Genomic DNA, 22,822 nt, shown 5'->3' on the forward strand with positions numbered 1-22,822 from the left:
TTGGGTTCACCTTCTTATTTAGCTTCTCTAGGATTATGAATTATAGGCTCAGTGTCCTTTATTTATGGCTAGAAACCATATATGAGTGAGTACATCCCATGTTCCTCTTTTTGTGTTTGGCTTACCTCACTCAGGATAATGTTTTCTATTTCCATCTCCATTTGCATGCAAAATTAAAGAAATCATTGTTTTTTACTGCTGAGTAGTACTCTAATATGTATATATTCCATACTTTCTTCATCCATTCTTCCATTGAATTGCATCAAGGTTGTTTCCAGGTTCTGGCTATTACAAACAATGCTGCTATGAACATAGTTGAGCATATACTTTTTTGTATGATAGGACATCTCTTGGGTACATTCCCAAGAGTGGTATTGCTGGGTCCAGGGGTAGGTTGATCCCGAATTTCCTGAGAAACCGCCATACTGCTTTCCAAAGTGGTTGCACAAGTTTGCATTCCCACCAGCAATGGATGAGTGTACCCCTTTCTCCACAACCTCTCCAGCAAAGGCTATCATTGGTGTTTTTTATTTTAGCCATTCTTACAGGTGTAAGATGGTATCTTAAAGTTGTCTTGATTTGCATTTCCCTGATCGCTAAGGAAGTTGAGCATGACCTTAAGTGTCTTTTGGCCATTTGAACTTCCTCTGTTGAGAATTCTCTGTTCAGCTCATTGCCCCATTTTATAATTGGGTTGATTAGCCTTTTACGGTCTAGTTTCTTGAGTTCTTTATATATTTTGGAGATCCCAGACCTTTGTCAGTTGTGGGGTTGGTGAAGATCTTCTCCCAGTCAGTGGGTTGCCTTTTTGTCTTAGTGACAGTGTCCTTTGCTTTACAGAAGCTTCTCAGTCTCAGGAGGTCCCATTTATTCAATGAGGCCCTTAATGTCTGTGCTGTTGGGGTTATACATAGGAAGTGGTCTCCTGTGCCCATGTGTTGTAGAGTACTTCCCACTTTCTCTTCTATCAGGTTCAGTATGTTTGGACTGATATTGAGGTCTTTAATCCATTTGAACTTGAGTTTTGTGCATGGTGATAGATTAAAAAAAATTGGATTTATTTTCATTCTTCTACAGATTGACATCCAGTTTTGCCAGCACAATTTCTTGAAGATGCTCTCTTTTTTCCATTGTGTACTTTTAGCTCCTTTATCGAAAATCAGGTGTTCATAGGTTTGTGGGTTAAAGTCAAGGTCTTCTATTCGATTCCATTGGTCGACTTCTCTGTTTTTATGCCAGTACCAAGCTGTTTTCAATACTGTAGCTCTGTAAGAGTTTGAAGTCAGGGATGGTAATGCCTCCTGACAATCCTTTATTGTATAAGATTGTTTTGGCTATCCTGGGTTTTTTGTTTTTCCATATAAAGTTGATTATTGTCTTCTCAAGGTCTGTAAAGAATTTTGATGGGATTTTGATGGGGATTGCATTGAATCTATCGATTGCTTTTGGTAGAATTGCCATTTTTACTGTGTTGATCCTCCCATTCCAAGTGCAAGGGAGATCCTTCCATTTTCTGGTGTCCTCTTCAATTTCTTTCTTCAAAGTCAGTCTACATTTCTAGGCATAGAAATGGCCATGGCCAGTGTTAGAAAAATGAGGGGCTTTGTGAGTTATATGATTTATGTGAGTGCAAAAGCATGCCAGTGATAATTAAGAGCATGTAGTTTGGTGCAGCTTTGCCTGTTATACTTTGAGATTTCACTTCCTTACTTGTAAACTAGAGATGGTCACAGAAAGACCTTAGAGGATGTTGTTTAGGATAAAGTGAATTAAAGTGCATAAAGTGGAAATAAAACCATAAAACAGCCTAGAATCTAATTGTAGCCAGTCACTGCAGATTCTCATTAGAAGTAGATTTAAGCTGGCACGCTAATGTTATTTGATGCCTTTATCAGTTGTTCAGGCTGAGTAGATAACCTTTGCCTCTAGTTTTCCAGACCTATCTCTGGAAGAATCTGGAAAATTTCTCCTTGACAAGCGTATAGGTCAAAATAAATTTTGAAGTCATAAAGGTGATCACAAGTGATTTGCCAAGGAAACAAGAAGAGATCAATGGGAAAACATTCTTGAATATTTATGATCTGAGACGCACTAAAAATGTAAAAGCTTTTTAAATGGCGATGAAGGGGGTTTCAAGTAGTTTAAAATTTTTATTTTAGTTATAAAATCCCTATGTCAAGACTCGTGTCGAAAACCTCAGATTTTTATTAATCGATACATTTATTAATGGATCCCACTGTCCTTATTAATGAACGTTTTTGGTTGTGTATGGTCTTTGTATTACTAGGTTACCTTTCATTTTGAAATGCTTATATGTAGGGCAAAGATTCCTCTGGCCATTATAATTTTTAACTAACATCTGTCAATTTCAGAGTTTAAATGTGACATAATAAGAAGGTTCAGACTGTGGGCATGGGTTTATGAGTGGAAGTGAAAGGAAATTATAAAATTATTTTTTGATTGTTTCTCTTTTTGGGTGTATATGTAGTGTTGGCTTTCTAGAAAATAATATTTATCAATAATTATTTATTATCAACCTTGAAAAAAATGAGATATAATATTTCACATAGCTTTTATACATAAAATCTTCTTAAAAACCCCATTTACCTGGTATATACTGACTCCTTTAAAAAATGTGGTTTACAAGTCACTGCTTTCATATCTCTAGTTACACCTGAGAGAACTTTCCTTTTTATCATAACCCTACTTATTTTATATTTAAAACTTAAAAAAGTTTATTTTACACGCATATATATCCATGTATCACGTGCCTGGTGCCCACAGAAGCCATAATAAAGTGTTAGACCTTCTGAAACTTTACTTACAGAAGATTGCGAGTCTTCATGTGGGTTCTGGGAATTGGTCGTGGGCCATCTAGAAGAGTAGTCAATGCTCTTAACCGCTGAGCCACATCTCTAGCCCCTGCCTTGGTAATATTTCTGTTAGAAAACCCAAGACACTTAACACTTGCCCAGTATCATCCTTCTCTATGTGGTGCTGTGGGACAATGATCTTGTATTCTATAAAAATTTGTCACTTGTATTGCTTTAATAAAATGCTGATTAGCCAGTAGCCAGGCAAGAAGTATCAGTGGGGCAACCAGAACAGGAGAATTCTGAGAAGAGGAAAGGGTCAGGCTGCAGTTGTCATCCAGACACAGAGGAAACAAGATGAGAATGCATCACTGATGAAATGTGTCAAGCCATGAGACCAACACAGACAAGAATTATGGGTTAATGTAGGATGTAAGAGTTAATAAGAAGCCTGAGTTAATTGACCAACCAGTTTATAATTAATATAAGCATTTCTTTGGGACTGGACAACTTCAGGACTGTGCAGGACATAAATCTCTGTCAATAAGGCAGGAAAATGGGATGCTTGCTTGCCTTATGTTTAAGGCTCTTGGACTTGGTACTGTGCGTGGATGTTAAGATGCAAATATATATATATATAATTGAAACAGTGTTCACACTGTGATCTTCGAACTCAGAATTTGAACAAGGTAGGACAAATAACATGTTTATTAAATCCCCATGTGTTATATAGGGAAGTAAAGCATAGAGAAGGTTTTGATGCTCCCTATGGATTTGATGATGTCTGAAATTGTATGAAGTCTTAAAATACAAATAAATGTTTACATGATGAGCCTGTAGTTAGGTGATTGGAAAATAAATCTTCCATCATTCTTCCCAGTGTCTCCTGAAGCCAGCTAGGTGAGATAGACACTCTTTCTCTGTCCTCCAGACAAGCTGTGGTCTCTCTCTCTCTCTCTCTCTCTCTCTCTCTCTCTCTCTCTCTCATGCCCTAGTATACCACAGCATCTAACCTAGGATCCATGAACGTGAACAAGAACACACTGATTACAAAGACACACAACTATGAAGGGGAGTAAGTTGCTTCTTCCTAAGACTCTTCTGTACAAATCTTTCATCACACACTTGTAACTGGGAAGTAAGGTAGGTAACCTGGCATAGGGGACTGCTCCTGCATGCTGTAGCTATGTGTTTGAAACTGCAGAGACCAAATACTAATTAAATAAGGTGTGATATGCAGAATATCTTCTGTTCCTCTGCCAGTCTATATGAAGCTAATTTTAGTCATGTTCGAGATTGAATTCATCTACAAGAGGATAATATCTGCATGAAATTAGTAATAGACTCATTGAACTTAGGTAGAACTTGGGTATAAGACCCAACTCCTAGTTTCTTTTTAATTGGCACTTAAAGCTTCTCAAGAAAATAGATGACCACTGGCATGTGAGAAACCAAGTTTGGGTATGCTGATTTCATACTTAGAAGAAATTTATTTGAATCTTGTTTTTGAAATTATCTATAATCCATATTCTTAGGCATAATAAACAATAGAAATTACTAATACCTTTATTCTGACTTGGATAATCTCCATTTCTTTCATTTTTTTTTATGCCATGAATAAATCTTAACTTTCGAAGCTTGATTTTCTGGTAAATTCATGTCTTTGGTTTGCTAGTTATTTTCACTGATTCTTATAGGAAGGAGCTCAGGAGCCAGAAAGAACTCATGACGAGTAGTCTTGAGTGCCTAGAGCCTGGATGGGCTGAGAGTGGATTGAGTTGGAAAGTCATGTGCAGGTGGGATGCAAAAGGCCCCACCCCCTCCAGTGAGTCGCAGTGGAGGTCCACACTCCTTTCCAGGACTTAAGATCCCTCATGTCGTGGCTGCTGCCAATCCACCCTTTTTTGCCTGCCATCTCCTTCCTTGGTGCTGGGTTTCCTTTAAGTTCCTGTATGTGTATCTCATACTCCTGTTGTTGCTTTTGCCCCCCTCTTTCTGTCCCTTTCTCATTCTTGCCTGGTGAATTTCTGCTCACTCCTAAACCTCCCTCACACTGTCACTTTCTGAGAAGTTATTCTTGATTCAAGCCTCTGCTGTGTTGTCTATAGTTCTCTGTTCTTTTCTTTCACAGTGGCTGTGCAGTTTGAATGAATTATCCATGCATTCATTTCATTAGCTTTTGTCTCTCTAGCTAGATCTTATACTCTATGTGCTCAAGGGCCACATTTTACCTGGTCTGTCTCACCCCTGGCTTCTAGCACATTGTTTGCAACTAAATGTTTGCATGTTGAAATGATGTGCTTATGGAAACACTACTGTTTCTTTTTAAGATACTCTTAAAGCACACTTGCTTTTAGAGGTTGCTTCACCCTCTGCTATGTTTGCAAACACTTAGAAATGTTTCAGGGACCCAAAGGCTTTTCTTCACAAATTTTCTTGAAATCCAGTAGCCACAGTGAATGTTTGAGTCTTAGTAACACAAATGAACCATCTGCCCCCAGTAAGAATTAGTGGTATTCTGAAAGCCTTTCTTACTCTGATGTAGTAAAAGATCAGAGCTGTATAGGAATGTACATGGTGACTGGAGCTTTGAGGTGTTGAACTTGGAGTACCTGTAGAACACAAGGCAGAATGGTGAACAGGCATGTAAAAGGAGGTTGTCCAGAACAGAGGGTTCAGTTTACTCATTTATCCAGTGAGTGTAATCGAAATTAAAGTGTAGGTGGAGCAGGATGCAGAGAGAAGAAAAGGAAAACCCCAGAAAACAGATTTCATGAGAAGAGGTTGGAAAGGGGAGCAGAAGGTAAATAGGGTTAGTAAGACCACTTTCCTCATCTACCAGAATGTTGGAAGGTAACGGTGTAGAATGATTGGTGAGTGGAGCCCCAGGAAAACCTCCCCTCCTCTAGTCTGCTTTCAGAAATATTACAGACAAAATGAATCTGAAGTAGAAAGAGGCTGACAAATCCAGAGGCCAAGGTATTGTTTGTTTGCTTAGAAAAGTCATGGACCTCACCCGGGGATTGTGAACCAAAGGAGTAAATGCTTCTCTGATGAATCCAGGTCACATAACAGTTGTGAATGCTGGGTGTTGGAAAATGATCTTCCTTTTTTTTATAAAGAAGTTTTCTAAAAAAAAAAAAAAGGGCATGTAGTAGACATTTGGCCATTAAGCAACAATCATGTGATTGTTGGTTCGCCACAGAACCATTGTTGTTAGCAATGGCCTTATACCTCCTGGGGTAATGGTCCTCAACCTTCCTAATGCTACGACCCTTTGATACAGTTCCTCATTTTGTGGTGACTCCTAACCCCAACCATAACGTTATTTTGTTGCTACTGCAGAACTGTAATTTTGCTTCTGTTGTGAATCGTAATGTAAATATCTGATATTCAGGATATCTGATATGTGACCGATGTGAAAGTGTCATTTGCCCCACAAAGGAGTCATGTGCCATAGTTGAGTACCACTGTCCTAGGATTTCTAGAGTTTGGGATACTGCTGAGTCTGTGTAAGTTAGTGATTTATTTCTTCCTCCTAGTCTTCCTCCTCCTCCTCCTCCTCTTTAGTGTTGTATGTCAGGCATCTCTCTCAGGTTTGCACACTACAGTCAACTGGTCAGATTCTGACTAGAAAACTGGGACGTATGTTTCTGGTAGTTTGTGTGTGTGTTGTTTTGAGATAGTGTCTCATTGTGTAGCTCATTTTTCAAGTTCTTTTGACCCTTTTTAGGGGTCATAAAAGTAGATTATGTGATAGAAAATGTAAAGTGTGTTCTTTAAATAACTCTTTGGGTTCTAAGTTGTTCAAGAAATTAAACACATGACAGTGCAGTTCCAGAATAGCTACAGTACTTTAGGGCTTTTCTTTGAAATAGTGACGTAAGCTGATGATTGGTGAGAATGCACAGTGATAAGTGAGACGCTTGTAGCTACCTTGTGTGACTTTTCAGTAACTAAGAGGAGAAAGGACTTACGGACTGTGTGGAGTCACAAAAGAGTTCTAGAAAATGTTCAAGCCTGTGCTGGTCTCAGGTTCCCATAGGTGAATGCTAATTTATGTTGGAACTGGATAAATAAAACGTATGTGAGGTTGAATTTTTTTTCCTTACATTTTGCTAAATGTAATCCCTTCTGAAGAGATTTTTTTAAGATTAAATGTTGAATTAGATTTTAGGAAATCACTTACTCAATTTTTTTATTTTGCTAGTGTTTCATATCATCTGCTTTCTGTCTCTGTAGTGCAGGGACACCATCAGTCTGCTCTGATTGTAAACTTACAATCAGTCCTGATTCCTCCTGTCCTCCTTTCATAACTTGTACGTTGTGAGAAATATTAGTTCTGATATAGAGATGACCGAGCATTGGAAGCCTGTCTAATCAACTGCTAAATAATACTCTTCAAAGCAGGTCTGATATTTACACTTTGATTCCCATTTTTTGCTTGCAGTGTTTGTTGATGGTGTCTATCATTCCCCTGCTCTGGATAAATAAAGGCTACTATTTCCTTTTCAACATTTTCAACCATTATTTTCATGCAAGAGCTGGTAAGTGGGGAGGTTAGGTGAATTGCCAAACCATGATCCTGTCCATCAGAAGAAGCCTTGATTAACATGCCTTGTTAACTGATGGATTCAGTTCCATACTGGCAGTACTAGAATCATTTGTATAAACCAAGCAGTACAGATTCCTTATTTTAGCACTAAGACTTACAAAGGCCTCTTTTAGCAGCCTTTAATTTTGTACTTATGTATGTGACATAGCCTGTGGCTGTGATAGCTACTGTGAATCTGCAGTTGTTTGGGGATGAAAGGAGGAGGCAGCTGGAAACTCGGTAGCTACATCTAGCTGTCTACCTAGAGAAGGCCTTGATTTCAAGTTTATCTAAACAAGCTCGACTAATCCCAACTATCTAGGGGGATCCACTGTCAAAACAAGCAGCGTGGCCCTGAGGCAAACACAGCCATACAGAAATGAAGGCTGGGGCTTCCAATACTCTGATGACTGCATACTGGAGGCTTTTTTCCCCCCTGAAAGAGGGTAAGAGAGGTAGAATTTGCATAATGCCTTTTCATTGGAAACTTTTGGAAAGCTGACAGACCCCCAGCTTATAGATCTGTAGCCACAATACAGAGTCTATAGGAGAATCCTTGAATGACCTAACCATATTGAAAGGAAATATAAAAGCGTCCAAGTATAGTCAAGTGAGAGAGGAAAAGAAGCCTATGCATTGTCTAACATCTGCTGCACTTCTCGTTAGTTTTGTTCTTTGCTATTCTATGTGGACTTTGGAGAAGCCTAAGACAGCCTAACATGAATCCTATAATCTTCCTTCTGAATATTTATGTAGTGTGCCAGCTTCTAAGCTGTCCTTTGCGTTTTCCTACTTCCCCCTCATTTTCATGCTCTCAAATGAGGCCAACATTTCAAAAGCTAAATAAATGTTTGTGAATGTTTATAAAAGATTTGCATAAATTTGTCCTTGTCTGACAAAGATCACTTTTTTCTTATGCCAGTTCTGAAAAAAAAAATTTTTTTTTAAGGTTTTGGTGCTTGTCTTGACAACAAAGTCCCGCATCCCAGAACAATGATTGCTGATTAGGTGGGTATGCAATTATGGCTGAATGGGCTTTCAAGATACTGGGTTAAAAGACCCATCATCTGAAGGCTGAATTATAGAATTTAGAAAATGGTATCAGAGGTACACATTAAATCAGTTTTTATGGTACCATATCATTAGATAAGACAAAAGAGTTCTTACAAGTTAAAAGTAAACCACCCATGGTTTAAGAAATTGTCCTATATAAATTTTAATAATTAGAATGTTTCATTAACTCAGAATATCACCTCCTATGTTTGAACATGTTTAAAAATTATCTGTAGACATTTAGGTATTTTTTTGGAGACTGTAAATCTCCCAGCAGTATATGTGAATATGCTTATTGGGGCACTGATCAGAGGGAGTTAATAGGTAGTCTTTTATGACATCTGAATGCTCAATCATACCTTGAGAAAATACAAACTCTATGAAATATGTGTCAGGGCTTAATTATAGGACACACACACACACACACAGCACCCAGACACTTGTGCCACCAGTGTGTTTTCTGAACTCATTTATCCTTTAAAATTAGAATGGATTTTGAGAGGTGGCAGGGGAAGTTGCGGGAGAGGCGCTAATTTAGTTCCAAGATATTGGAAGATTGGCAGCAGAGAGAGGTAACAGCCATCTCTGTTCATCTTTTGGTTGTATTGGTTTAGAGGTTTAAGTTGTCATTAAGGCACAAACTAGAGCCACTTCTCTGACACAGTTTTTATCACATCTGCTAGGCTTGTGTCCCAAGAGGAGACGTGGGGAGCAGTGAATTCAGCATGGGCCCATTATCGACTGCTTTTTCGTGTGTTGTAAAAGGAGTGAGACCTCAGGGAGGCTTGGAGCCTCCTCCCATGTAATGTCCAAGTCAGATTTGAAGGACTGGTGGCAGGAAAGCTTTGGCCTTGGGGTGTGAATTCTAAGAAATAGAGGCACAATTAAGTTTAAAAAATTCAAGGACTTGGAGCTTGATAATGAAAGATTTTTTTTTCCTCGACTAATGTGAGGAGAAAAGATGCCCATCTGTGCACATTTTTGTGTGCATTTAAAATATTTAAAAGCTGACAGCTTTTAATATGCTTATAAAATAGTATTTTTATCAGTACTCTATTTTTCCTTTTCTTCTTCCTTTTTCTTTTCCTCCTCATCCTCATTTTCCCCTCCTTCCCCCTCCCCAGAGTATTTTCCTAAGGGCAGATGACTTCTTGAGGGAAATTGTGTTTGCAGTTTTACTGTAGGAACCCTTTGGTATGTGCTGACTTGAAGGACCTGTCCCTTTTAGAAATATTGGTAACACACATGCTCAGATAACAAGAATATAAAATGATCTAGGTAAAAACAATTTAGAGGGAGAACTTGAAGCCCAAGGAACCACACTACTGATGTCACTAAATATTAATTGTATGAAATGATAACCAAATCATTCGTTCACTTTGGAAGTATTTGAAACCAACCTTAAGAATTGTATTGGCATTCAACTCTTTGCCATGAGGTTTAATGTTTATCAGATAAAATATTGCAATAGAGGACCCGTTATAATATTGTGACCATGAAATAGCTTGTCAGTAGGGAACTATTCTGAAGAGAGGAAAGAACACAAAAATTTGTTAAAATTTGTTAAAAAGTAAAAAGAAAACAAGATTTTGTCTTTCTACTTTGGACTTGAGAGGGCATAGAGATTAATGTGTAAAAGTGGTTTTTGTTGTTGTTAATGTTTTTGTATGGTCTTTCGAGACAGGGTTTCTCTCCAAAACATTCCTGGCTGTCCTGGAACTTATTTTGTAGACCAGGCTAGCCTCAAACTCACAGAGATCTGCTTACTTCTTTTTCCTGAGTGCTGGTATTAAAGGCGTACACTACCACCTGGCTCAAAAGTGGTTCTTGAAGTAGATCTTTGGCTGTTGGAACTTTCCTTTGTTGTAATTAAAAGTCCTTGATTATTTAATAGAAAGTTAATGTTTGTTGGGAATGTTGGGAAGGTCTTTTTGTGGTTGATTGCTTACCTGGTATGCCCAAGGCTCTGGGTTTAGTTCCAGCATGACTTTAAAAAAAATAAGGTTCCATGAAAAAAATTGATATGATACACTTATAGAGTATGATGAATTTACTTGATTGTAATGTTATCTTTGAATTGCCACATTTATTCTAAATATTAGGTATAATTAAAATTACTATAATTATGTACATAACTAAAAATTAAAATTCATAGAAAGTAAGTTGAGAGTAAATATTAAATATTCCTAAAAGAAAAAGTAGCAGAAAGTGTGTTTGAGCAGTATTGTTCAAAAATTGACCTGGCTTTTCTGGTCAGCGTTGAAAGGCCATTCTGTAAAACCCTTTATTCAAAGCCTCTTTTTCTTATTGGGAGAGGGGAAAAAAAGAGATTTCAACCATGATATGGATCTTGAATTTAATTAATTTAATTTAATAAAATAAAAATTTATTTACTGATTTCACATTTAGGAAACTTCTGATTAAAATCCTTGAACTTGATGCAAATTAGCTTCCAGGAACTTCTGCTTTACTCTTCTTAATTGTAAACATTAGAAACCTTTATTAGCTTCCCTTGGATTCCCTAGATTTAACTTGAAATAGCTTAAAGTACAAATTTTGTTTCTTTTTGTATGTTTGAATTGTCTGTGTTCTGTACCTTTCAACTTATGTTTTGAGATCACTGGCCAAAGGATTTTCTTTCACATCAGTGGTACTGTTCTCACTTTTAGAGGTTGGGGTCAGCTTTTCCTCCTACCACTAAACAAACAAAAAATTAGAAGTAGATAAATAAATAAAATGTTAGGAATTTGAGCTTCTTTTTCTCACATACCTACAATTTTGAAATGAATAAATAAATTAGATATAAAAAAAACTCAGGAAATGTTTTTCCATTGGCTTCCTTCTTTAATTTCCTCCCACCTCTATTGAGTGCCCTCCTCTCCTCCATCTCCCTCCTCACTGGCTGCCCTCCTCTCCTCCATCTCCCTCCTCACTGGCTGCCCTCCTCTCCCCCATCTCCCCCTCCACTGGCTGCCCTCCTCTCCCCCATCTCCCCCTCCACTGGCTGCCCTCCTCTCCCCCATCTCCCCCTCACTGGCTGCCCTCCTCTCCCCCATCTCTCCCTCCACTGGCTGCCCTCCTCTCCCCCATCTCCCCCTCCACTGGCTGCCCTCCTCTCCCCCATCTCCCCCTCACTGGCTGCCCTCCTCTCCCCCATCTCCCCCTCCACTGGCTGCCCTCCTCTCCCCCATCTCCCCCTCACTGGCTGCCCTCCTCTCCCCCATCTCTCCCTCCACTGGCTGCCCTCCTCTCTCCCATCTCCCCCTCCTTCAGCTGACCTCCTCTGTTTTACTCCCATCTCCCTCTGTTTGTTTTCCCACTGTTTTCTTCTCCATCTCCCTGCCCCCAAAGGAAAATTATCAAGTACTCTGTCAGCTTTTAGGATGCACTAAAAGGCTAATTGTAGTTTTCCATAGTATTTCTTAGATGTTTTTTTTACCCCCCCCCCAAACTTTGAATTATGAAGATTCTGCCTTGTCTCTCAGTGTTCTGAACTTTCTGGAGACACTATAAAGTGAGTTTTACTTTTATCCTTCAGATGGCACTTATTTGTGGAGATGCATGTCTATGTCTGACTGCTGTTTTCATCTGCCATTGAAGCAGTGAAAACAAAGTGTCTGACTTAGCAAAGGATGTTTGTTGTAAGATTACCTGCACCCCTTCTTCAAGGCTCAGATTTAGAGTGACACAATCAAGCCTTCTCTTGATTAACAGGCCTAGATAAAGTCATTAAATTTAGTCTTCAAAGTTTTACTCCCAGATAGCAGTCTGTACTGGGCATCATAGCTATAAAACTTGACTGCACTTTAAAGAGGATATCTCAGTACTGGAATTATTCCCTCTTTCTTCACAGTGGGGAAAATTCCCTTGATGGACTTTCCACTAAGTAAGATGAACCTAGAGTGGACCAAGGTGAACCCTGAGTTCATTTCTGACTTCTTTTGTTTCATCTTGCCTTGGCTGTTGTCTCCTGGTGGGCAGGCGCTGTGGCTGCTTCTTTCCTGTTCCTGTACAGCTGGCTGTTTAATATATGCATAACTGAAAAGATTGTGTGGCTATCCCCCTTTTTATTCCTCCCTCCTCAGTTTCTATTTCTTCCCACATAAAATATTATATATTTGTTAGAAGGAAAAGCATTTTGGAAATTGCCTGTTTCATAAATTGTCTGCTGACACAAAGGGATTGAATGCTGTATTTTTGTCTCATTTATTTTGAAAACTTTGCTACCAAACTCACCTTAGTCAATGAGCTCTGTGTTGTCTCCAATAAGTTATGTGTTGGATATATTGATTGGGAGGGATTTTAGAAAACCCATCTGGGATTTATAATGTCAGCAGTGTTTTGATTATGAAAAGAGTTGGAACCTGGGGACATGGAACCAGGTGGCGAATGTCCTAAAGCCAGTGGTGACATGGTGGACTGGTTTCCTCCTGGGATCTGGTTCATGCCCCGCGCTTTAACTGCAGTGACTGGATACTATAGATTCACTTTTTTTTCTCATTAAAATTAAAAAAAATCAGACTGTACATAAAAAGATTTGTGAAAATATAAACTTGGAAATTGATCTAGAGAACTGGCACACATTCCTCCCAACCCCCACTTTTGCAATGAGGTCGTTTACATTTCATCAGCTCCCCTGCCTTTCCAAGATCCCCTTTATGTGGCAGGAATGGAGGCTGAGCTGAGGCTGGCTGACTGAAAGAGCTTGTGTGGTGAATAAACAGGGCAGTTGACATCTACAAACTACACTCCCTAGCCAGACATGGTTTTTGAGAGAAAAGGGGGTTGGTATCCACTCATTGATTGTTTCCCCTAGTAAAATTAGTGTTGGAAGATTCTGAAATACTCTGTAATAACTAAAATGGTTCAAAAAATATTCAAATTAGGTTTTGCTCTCCCTCCCTTAGAGAGTGGTCTTTCCATATTTGAATAAATGTGTTTTTCTCTGGACAAAGAGGATAAAGTAACTGAATATTTATATATGATGAAAGGATCAGTATGCAGAAAAATGGTTTATTTTGGCAACTTTTCTTTACAAAGAACATTGCTTGTTTCCCCTCTTTCTTGTCGCCCCCTCCCCATACTCAGAAGTAGATATTTTAGTTCTGATTGAAATCATGTGATTATGCGTTTCTCCAGATAGATGCTCAATTTTCCCCTTTGACAGTACACCACCATCTTGTTTGACATAAATTGAAATATCAAACACTTGTGGCATCACAAACTCAAAAAGCATACGGTAATATGCAAACATGTGACTGCATTTTCTTACATCCCCTCTTCCCTTATCTCCCCTGCCCTACTACATTTTTGGATGAAAAGGAAAGCTTGTGGGAGGTGGGTTATATTTAGCCTATAATGGTCATTTCCATATTTGTTCTACTATTATTTGATAGATAAGTTCATGGTTGGTCATTACTCTTGACCTAAGAAAGTGGTAAGTAGTTTTTATATTGTAGTGAGTAATAAGTTGGGCATATTCAATTCCTTTGACTCTGCTGTAGAGCACAATGCTTTCTAGTAGCCATGGGGGTCCTTTCTTTCAAAACTCTTTGAGGCCTTTTGCCAGTACAACTCCAGCATAGAGCAGAGAAGTGCTTTCTGCACCTGAAACTTTTGAGGAGTAAAAGATGACTGTCTTTGTAGCTGCTGTTGTTGGCAATGAGTGAGCAAATGGTACTGACTTTTAAGAAGTGTGTATTAAATTGACATATGCTTTCTGGTATTATTTGGAAAAGAAGGAATTGTTTACTTTATAATGCCATAGGAGTTTTGTATGTGGATAATGTATTTTATAATTACATTAAAATGAATGTTTTATACAGTGTCTTTCCAAGCATTTGTGAGACAATAATATATACTGAGAAATTGTTCCTTTTATGATGCTTTATTTTAGCCACACACTACTAGTTTAAAACCGTAGTAGATAGACTGCTGAATGCCACATAGAATGTCCAATTGATAGGTAATGTTCTCAGAACATGCAGATCCTCTTAGCTTTCATTACTCTTTCAAGGCATGCCTTAACAGTGCTGCTATATATGTAGACCCAGTCAAAAATGATATTAAAATTAGGATATATGCTCAATTAAATTTTGTTGGTAGAATACCCTCTGGCACAACAAGTCAATGTGCTTTCTGCTTCACTGAGTGGATTATTAAATTGATGCGATTTAATTCTTGAATGATAGAACTGGTTTTAAAAATAAATGAAGCGAGAAGCATCAATTCAGTTAGCATTGATAATTCATTATTAGTTAGAAAAGCACTACATTTGTAAACTGATCTTTAATTTATCACTTGGATTAGTATTTGCAACAGGCAGGTTTGTTCAAAATTGAACCAGCTTTCAATAACCTCCACTCCCCAAAAAATGTGTAATTCATTTTGTCTTGAGGTTGGGATTTTAAATAGTTAGAAAGAAAATCAAATTCATGAAAGGAGTACTTTTTAAAAATTTATAACACTGGTCAGTGACCTTATGATTGAACACCAACTGTGGGCTGTCCAAGCCTGTGGTCAGATTAAGTCAAGATGTAGAAAAGTCTATGAAGAATAAATAGTTAATTACTTGTATATATAGTTAGCTGTGTGCATATATGTGTATATAAAATGTGTCTGTTAGGAAAAGTTCCCCACCCTGTATTGTGCTACATGTTCCAATGTTCTTGTTTTAATGTAAGAACATTGTCTTTTATAAATAAAGTTTTGAGATGCCACTCCATCCTGTACCTTTGTCCTGAATAAGTGCTTGCCATGATGTGCCTCGGCATTTGTAAAAACATTTATTCAAACTTATAGTTTGCTTTGGATTTTCATAAGTTACAAACAGGTAAGTGTGTCTAATTATAATAATGATTTACTACAAACAGTGGTCACAGTTTGATTTCCAAAATTAATTTATGCCACAAATAACAAACTTCTTGATACAGCAACTAAATGAAGTTTTAAACTCTAAAAATGAAGTTAAGAATGTTCATAAACAATTATCTTCAAGTTGGCTTTTCTGTTTTGCTATAATTTGGCCTATTGATGCTGAGAAGCGTTGTCTAATCCCAGCCCCCTCTGTTCCTAGGTAACAATCAAAAACAGTGCCAGCAACAGCGGCCCTGCCAGGCCAAACCCATGTGGCTCAGTGTTATTCACTCTGATCCATATGGTCAGGCTGGAGATGGTCCCTGGAGGGGTGTTAACACTCGGCAACCCAAGCACCTCCCTCCCTTCGGAGCTTTCCTGCATGGCTCCTGCTGCTTGCCCATGTGTGATTCTTGATTAATTTTTCATTTTTAATGAAGTTTGATCATGTTTATTATTTCTCATGATTGACTGCCTGGTACTCCTCCTGTGTAATTGATAAAACACATACTTCTTCATCTGTCTCTTTCTTTCTTTAGGGTAAAGTTGCTAGATGGTGTTCTGTGATTAATATTAGATTTATTGGTCCCATTAGATGTATAAATTATCTCTCTTTCTCTTCACAGGAAGTTCTACAGACTTTGACCAAGTTTTGTTTCCCCTTCTATGTGGACAGGTAGTGTCAGATTTTCAAACTTTATTATTAAAAATAAAAATGGTATCAATAAACCTGCCATAGAAAATAAAAGCCATGCCATTCTTAACATTCTGTCTGTTAAGCCATGGTTTAAAGTATCTCTATGCCACGGAGAGTTCCAGCATTCTCCTTTCCTGGGAACTTTATCAACACCATCAAAAAGTTTAAAGCTTAGAACTACATGTTGAATAGTTTGTGAGATGTATTTTGTGCAGCATTAATCTTTTTTTGTTTGCTTTGTTTTGTTTGTTTGTTTTTCGAGACAGGGTTTCTCTGTAGCTTTGGAGTCTGTCCTGGAACTAGCTCTTGTTCCTTTGAACTCACAGAGATCTCCCTTTCTCTGCCTCCTGAGTGCTGGGATTAAAGGCATCTACCACCCAGCAGGCATTACATTTTTTATTTTGGTTATCAGACTTAAACCATGATTAAGAATGGTTGGTGTTTAATTCAATACTGTTGGATTTGTATTTAAGTATTAATATATTTGGCTTAAACAAGTGATACATGAACACCTGGCTTTGCAGTTTGTTTTCCCTTGGTTTCAACATCAAATTTAAATAGATACGAACCTACCTTGTTTAGAAGCATTTTACTGCTTACAAGATATGTTACTAGATAGTAACATTCATTTGGTTTAGGTGACCAGAGGTAGTGTTTCTGGGGGAATCAGCGTTTTCTATAGGCACGAATATTAAAACATACACAAACTTCTAAACAACCCTTAGTATTCTTATCATAGGAAGTGATTTATGGGAAAGGTTCGACTATAAGAACTCCAGGATAACTGAAATGCTGTAAGGCTTGTTTTATTTTGTTTGTTAAATAATCCATTGCATGGTAGCAGCATTTTTTAAAAACTTGATTTTACTTTTTTAGTTTTAACTTATTAATGTTAGTAAAATGGCAAGGTAGTGAGTTTTCTCTTATTTGTAAGAACTGTTTGCTGTGGCTTTCATGCCAGTGAAGCATTGTTTTTATGATCATGTATTTGTCCATTTTCTTGTTGTCTCTTTTCAGTTTTCTTGGGAAATTGAACTGGGACTGTAAAAAGCATTCTGTTTTGTTTGTTTGTTTTAATTCTACTTTTAGTGTTAGAGATATTAGAAGATGAGCAAATTATGACTAATGAATTTCAGAAAACAGTCCAAGAAAGCTGTGTAAAATGTCCATCTTCAGGAATATTCTATCATGTATCTTTCACATCCACAAATGAGGCATGATCTAAAGGATTTGAGTGGTTTAGAATACATGTAGGTAGTATGCTACTGAGTTCTTTTCTAGATGTTAACACCAGTATCCTGGTCTATAGGATAAATCTAAGAATGGTGTGGGATAAGATGGTAGCTGAAGGATTTTGAGTTCTAAAGTACTCTGGAATGCTGCCAGCCACTTAGCATCAGTGCGCTCCCTGGTTCTCACATGCTGTTTTTAAGCCAATCAGCCATTGCTGTGCTTTTAGACTCAGAGTTTTTAAAACCAGGATAGTAGCTTGTGGGTGCTCAGAACAGAATAGCTTTGATTTTTAAGAGGATCTGTCTTTTTAATGAGAATCCCTTCTCTCCTCCTTATCCTATTGCTTCTAAAACATAGCAAGAACTCTAGGGTGTTGTTGAGAGATTTCAGTGCAAATTTTATATTTATATATATGTATCAGCATGTATTGAATTTCTAGCCAATTAAGAACTATATTACAAATTATAAAAAGATACTTATATAAATTAATAAAGCTAAATGCTCAACAAAATATATAAGAAAACATTTTGACAAGATTGCTTGTTAGAATAGTGATCTATTTTGGATAAGTGTTTTTTAATTGGCTTTGAAAACTAATATTAGTTAATGACCCACCCTAATGCAGTGTGCACGCACACATGAATATAATACACACCTCTCATTTTCACTACACACACCACCCTGCTTGTCTGTTCATCTGGATAATTATGTTCTTAAAGAAAATAAAAGTGAAACTCCTTCAGGGATAATTCTGAAGCAACCCCCACCTTGTTACCTGTAATGTTGGATGCTTCTTTATTGCTACTGGAAAAATATTTTTCTTGTAAAACCCATTTTTGCAAATCACTCATACCAATGGTGTTCTTTATTTTTTTCTTTTGCAACATTATGTAGGTTGTTCAGTGTGTAATATTTTGTCTTCATATTGTATTATATCCCTTAGGGTAACTTTAGCTCATGCCACAAACATGTAACAAAGAAGATCCCACTTTATTTGGGAGACCATATTTTCTCTTCTTTTGTTCCTTTTAGGCAGACTTACTTTAATATAGAAGAGCTTATCACAATTAGACTCCTTTATGAGAAATTGAGAGGTTTTAATGTCAGGATTTTTTTAAACTAATTGTTCACACTCTCAAATAGATGAGCCCAGATTCTGAGGCCCACAAGTTTCCCCAGGTGGGTCTGTAGAACTGTTGGACTTAGTGAGTAGACAAATGTGGGTGACTGCACTCCAAATGGAAGGCTTCCTGATCTGAGGATCTGTGCTTTTCTACCCTAAGTAACAGTCATGCATCTGGAGTGGAACTTTCACAATCATCATCAAATCACCCATCAGCACTGATGTCTTGCCATCTCTTGTTCTGTTTTAAGGTTGTTCTTTCGGAAACTAAGACTTACCAAAAATAATAATGCTAGTAGCTGTGCAGAAGAGAGTCTGTCTCACATATTAACTTGTTTTATTTTATCTGATGTAAGAGATAAGAGCAAGTACGTGTTCTTCATTTGGAACTGTCTGAGTGTGGAGGAATTATGACTTACCTAAGGTCCCGTTAGGCTTATAGCCTGTCCTAGGTTTCATCTCTTAGTAGATCACCTTCTGGTTAAAGACTAGTCACTAAAACCAGAGAAATCAAGGGATGGAGGAAAGGAAAGACTATTAGCTTTGAGTATCTAATGAATTCTAGTCAGTGTACCACCCTGACTGGTTATATCCTCCCTTACTCTTTCAGCAATGGCCAGGCAATAGGTATGAAAGCAAAGATTTACCCAGGATAGCTCCCATTATGTTGGGTTATATGCAGAATATAGAAATGGTCTCAGGTTTAGATCAAGATGTTCAGTAAAGGCATTTTAAACACTGTTTGAAAGGATTGGGAGGTAACTGAAGATTACTATGCTCAGAGAGAACTTGTTATGGTAGGTGAGATTTGTGTTTTGTCTGCCAGGCCAGCAAGAAGTAGGTAAGTGGAGAAGTGAACCTAACACTTCATGTGCACACAGACAAAGCAGAGGAGAAAACCCTGAGTGAGCCTGGAGATGTTCAGTCAGAGCAGATGGAGCCTACTGGGGAGACTGCTGTGTACTGTGAGAGATTGGGTTCTGGCCACAGGAGTCTCTGAAAATGTGTGGGAGAGGCCTCCATGGTCTGAGAGTACAGCATCTCCCTCAGACTTCCCCTTTTACAGAAAAAAGTCAAGATCCACAGAAGAGTAAAGGCCCTGCCTATCATTACCACAGTTCCAATACTGGGAAGGAACTCCTTTTCAGTCCAGAGTTCTTGCAATTTGTTGGGGATAGAAGTAGTAAAGTAAGCATTAAATTCCTGTATTGTCTCAGAAAAGGTTCCCTGTTATTGATGAAAGCACTTTTCAGAGTGAATGAGAGACACACCCCATTCAATGCTGTGATTGCCTCTTGTTGCACATGATGCTGACAGCAGTGTCAGTGAGTCAGAATGCCTGTGATGATTCACTGGATGCCGGGAGGCTTTTCTTCCTCTTCCTCCTTTGCATAGCCTTATTCAGAACTTAAATCAGTTTCACTGAGTTCCTGTGAATGCATCAGTACTCATTAATGATAGATGTACAAAATGAAATGACACGGTTACATGATTTTAGATGCAGCCACAGATGCAAAGGGGCTCAGATGTTACTTGGCACTTTAGCTTGTGTCTGGCATCTGCTGGGCACTGTGCACTGTTTTTTCCTTATGCTGAAATGTAGGAATTTGTAGTGCTATAGTGCTCAGTATTCTGTATGTGGGCAGCAGAAGCCCAGGTAGGTTCAGTAATGTGTTCAAGGTTCTGCCTCCAGTGTGTGTAGGGAACTGCTTTTCAAGCCCCTCTTTTTTTTTTTTCTGCAACCTCTCTTCCCCTCCCCTCCCCTCCCTTCCCCTCCCCCTCCCTCCCTCCCTCCCTCCCTCCCTCCCTCCCTCCCTCCCTCCCTCCCTCTTTTTCTCTCTCTCTGCATTATCATACTGCTGCCATTAGGTAACACAGCATAAAGTAATATACTTAGAAAATAATATAGGTATTGTAGAAAAGTAGAAAATTTAGATACCTGAAAAAAATGGCTCCCACACAGATAGAGAATTGTCTGAGTTAGTGCATTAATATAAATCTTCCCATACTTCTGTTGTTGCTCCATATATTGATTCTGCTAGACTTCAGTTCTTTGTTTAATGTAAATGACGGGTTCAGTTGTGGCTCATGTCATTTCCACAGCATCAGGGTGTGTGGTGACCTGTTGAGGTGTAGGCTTCCTTTTGGTGCTCCCCTTGACTTGTTGTGTCCGTTCTGTAGAACTGGGACGTTCTCTACTATTCTTCCAGTTTTGATAAGTTTAAATTCTGTGGTTATTGATAATTTACTTCATCAGGCTTAGGTAGAAAAGATCGGGGGAGATCTTTGTTCTTTCTTAGAAATGTCTGGTGTTTTCTTGAGCAGATAAGGGCTATGTTGTTTCTAACAGTCTGCAGCTTACTGCCTGAGATTGTTGTTTTCAATGTTTGACTGAGCAGGGATGGTAAGAAGCTTGTGATTCCGGCAAATGCAAAGTGTATTCATGGAAAAAAGTTTTGTGGTTCTTGGTCCATAAGGATGGGAGATACAGTTTGATAAAAGCTTGGCCTTTGCCCAGCTGGCCACAAACTCTCAAGGGCAGGACAATTTGGCACTGAACAGTTCTTGAGATGATTGTTAGTCAGCTATAGTGACTATGCTATAGTCAGCAGGGATGACGTGTATGAGTTCCAGACATGCACTTGATAACAGTCATGGCCATTGTTGTTGTGTAGTTCCTATGTGCTAGATTTTAAATATTCTTTATATTATTGATTTATAATTCTTAAAACCACTTTGTAGTGTGAGGATTGTTTTTACAGAAGAGATCAGAGAGGTATAGTAACTTGTATGTTACCACCACAGCTTGTAAGTAGAAGAACTAGTATTCTTACACAAAGCACATCTCTTACAATTTTTTTTCTTTTTCCAGTGTCATTCTCAGTGGCTTAAAAATAACTTCTCCCTTCCCAAAGCAGTACCCAACACTGAGTCTTCCCACCTAATTAATGTTTGGTTCTTTAGTTCTTGAAAGAGTTATCTGTACCCATCAGCTCATTCCTCGGCTCCTTAGCCTCCCTTGCTTTTGTCTTTCAGCTACAACTGTTCCTATCAAGGCCACCTCCTTATCATTCACAGTGATAGATAGACATTTCCCCTTCTCATCTTGATGTATCAGGACAGGCGACCTTCTTTCCTCTGTTCTGTCTGGTCCTTCTCTCTTTCCTTTAATGGTTCTTTTTCCATCTGCTGTCTCTAGTAGTGCTTCTGTGAATGAGTTCTGGATGATTGTCTCTCTGGACTCTTTTCCTAGGTTGACCTCATCATTTCTGGAGTGTTCAGCACCACCCCGTATTCAGATGACTTCTGAATTTATGCTTCCAACTCAAACATTCCTGTGGATTTTCTAACTAGTGTGCTGTACTTAACATCTTTTAGATATTTGAGATGAATGCTTTTCTTTTGATGGGAAGTATTCAGTGCCCTCTCATTACTCCAAATACCCCATACCTACCCAAAAGAGCAAATGCCTTATCATGACTTGTGTATGAGGTATTCTGCATGGCCTAGTGCTCACTTTATGTAGCAACTCATGTGGTCCTACTGTTCATGTCTTGTGCTTTATTTAGGTGCTCCTGGTATCCTTCTCATTCCTGCATGTGCCCAACTCCTTTCAACCCCCATGGTCTTTGCATAGCTTTTTCCTTTGCTAGAAATAATCAGTTTCTTGTGCCTGGTGTGACCATTCCATCTTATCCTTTGAATCAATTTTGTCATTCCTGAGAAATTGCTGTTCAATTAGGTAATCAGCCATGTGAGTTGCAAGATCTCTGTTTTGTTGTTCAGCATATGTTTCCAGCACATACCTTGTGTAGTTACAGTTCAGTGTTCAAAATGAGTAAGCTTACTGATATGTAAAAAAATCTCATTTCTTATCGAAAAACTTGACTCAAACCTCAAACTTCATGCTGTTTTTGCGCCAAACCTATAAGCAACTTCAATATTAAACAAAATAAGGTGAGAAGCTTGAATAGCTGACGAGCATTTAGAGAGTAGCATGAAGGTTAGTATGGGCTTAGTTCTTGATCTATTCCCTAGTTTTGTATTCTCATTCAACTGTACCTAAGTATTTAAGGGTAATCAGTATCCTGGTCTTGGTCAACTGCGCTTATTTCTGTAGGTACTCAAATGTGCTGTCTGGAGCTTAATGAGAAGCACAGTCTGCTTGCATTCTTCTCATAGTTTAGTTCCTTAACCTGAAGTGAGATTTCTAGGAGGGGGGGTGCGGGGGGGGGGGGCTGGGCTTGTGTTTAGAGCAGCATGGCAGGATGGAAAGGACATTGAACCAGAAGTTGGCTTGGATTTTTGCCCTAGCCCTAGTTTGAAAAACCAAACAAAACCCTAAGCCTCAGTTTTCCCACCCATAAAACAAGAAAATTGGATCACATGATTCCTATGGTTCCTTTTGCTTTAACCATTGTGAAATAGCTGGTTCTTGTAGGAATTATGGTTGC

The 22,822-nt window shown here is 38.4% G+C and overlaps 1 protein-coding gene across 9 annotated transcripts in view; it reads left to right on the plus strand.

Moving 5' to 3' along the window:
• Dennd1a (DENN domain containing 1A) overlaps positions 1-22,822 on the plus strand; it is a 543,784-nt gene that overhangs the window by 156,309 nt on the left and 364,653 nt on the right. For 7 of the 9 annotated variants that reach the window (XM_041675232.1, XM_041675224.1, XM_041675226.1 and 4 more), the window contains one exon: positions 15,942-15,991. The exons of 1 other annotated variant lie outside the window; for it this stretch is intronic. In XM_041675232.1, coding sequence (XP_041531166.1) covers positions 15,942-15,991 — 50 coding nt within the window. Of the gene's footprint in view, positions 1-7,263; positions 7,361-15,941; positions 15,992-22,822 lie in introns of all 9 variants that reach the window. One more of the 9 variants, XM_041675228.1, reaches the window with a different exon arrangement.

This window comes from Microtus oregoni, unplaced genomic scaffold, assembly GCF_018167655.1.
Source record: "Microtus oregoni isolate MIOR12 unplaced genomic scaffold, Mior012 000025F_ref0000491, whole genome shotgun sequence".
Lineage (NCBI taxonomy): Eukaryota > Metazoa > Chordata > Mammalia > Rodentia > Cricetidae > Microtus > Microtus oregoni.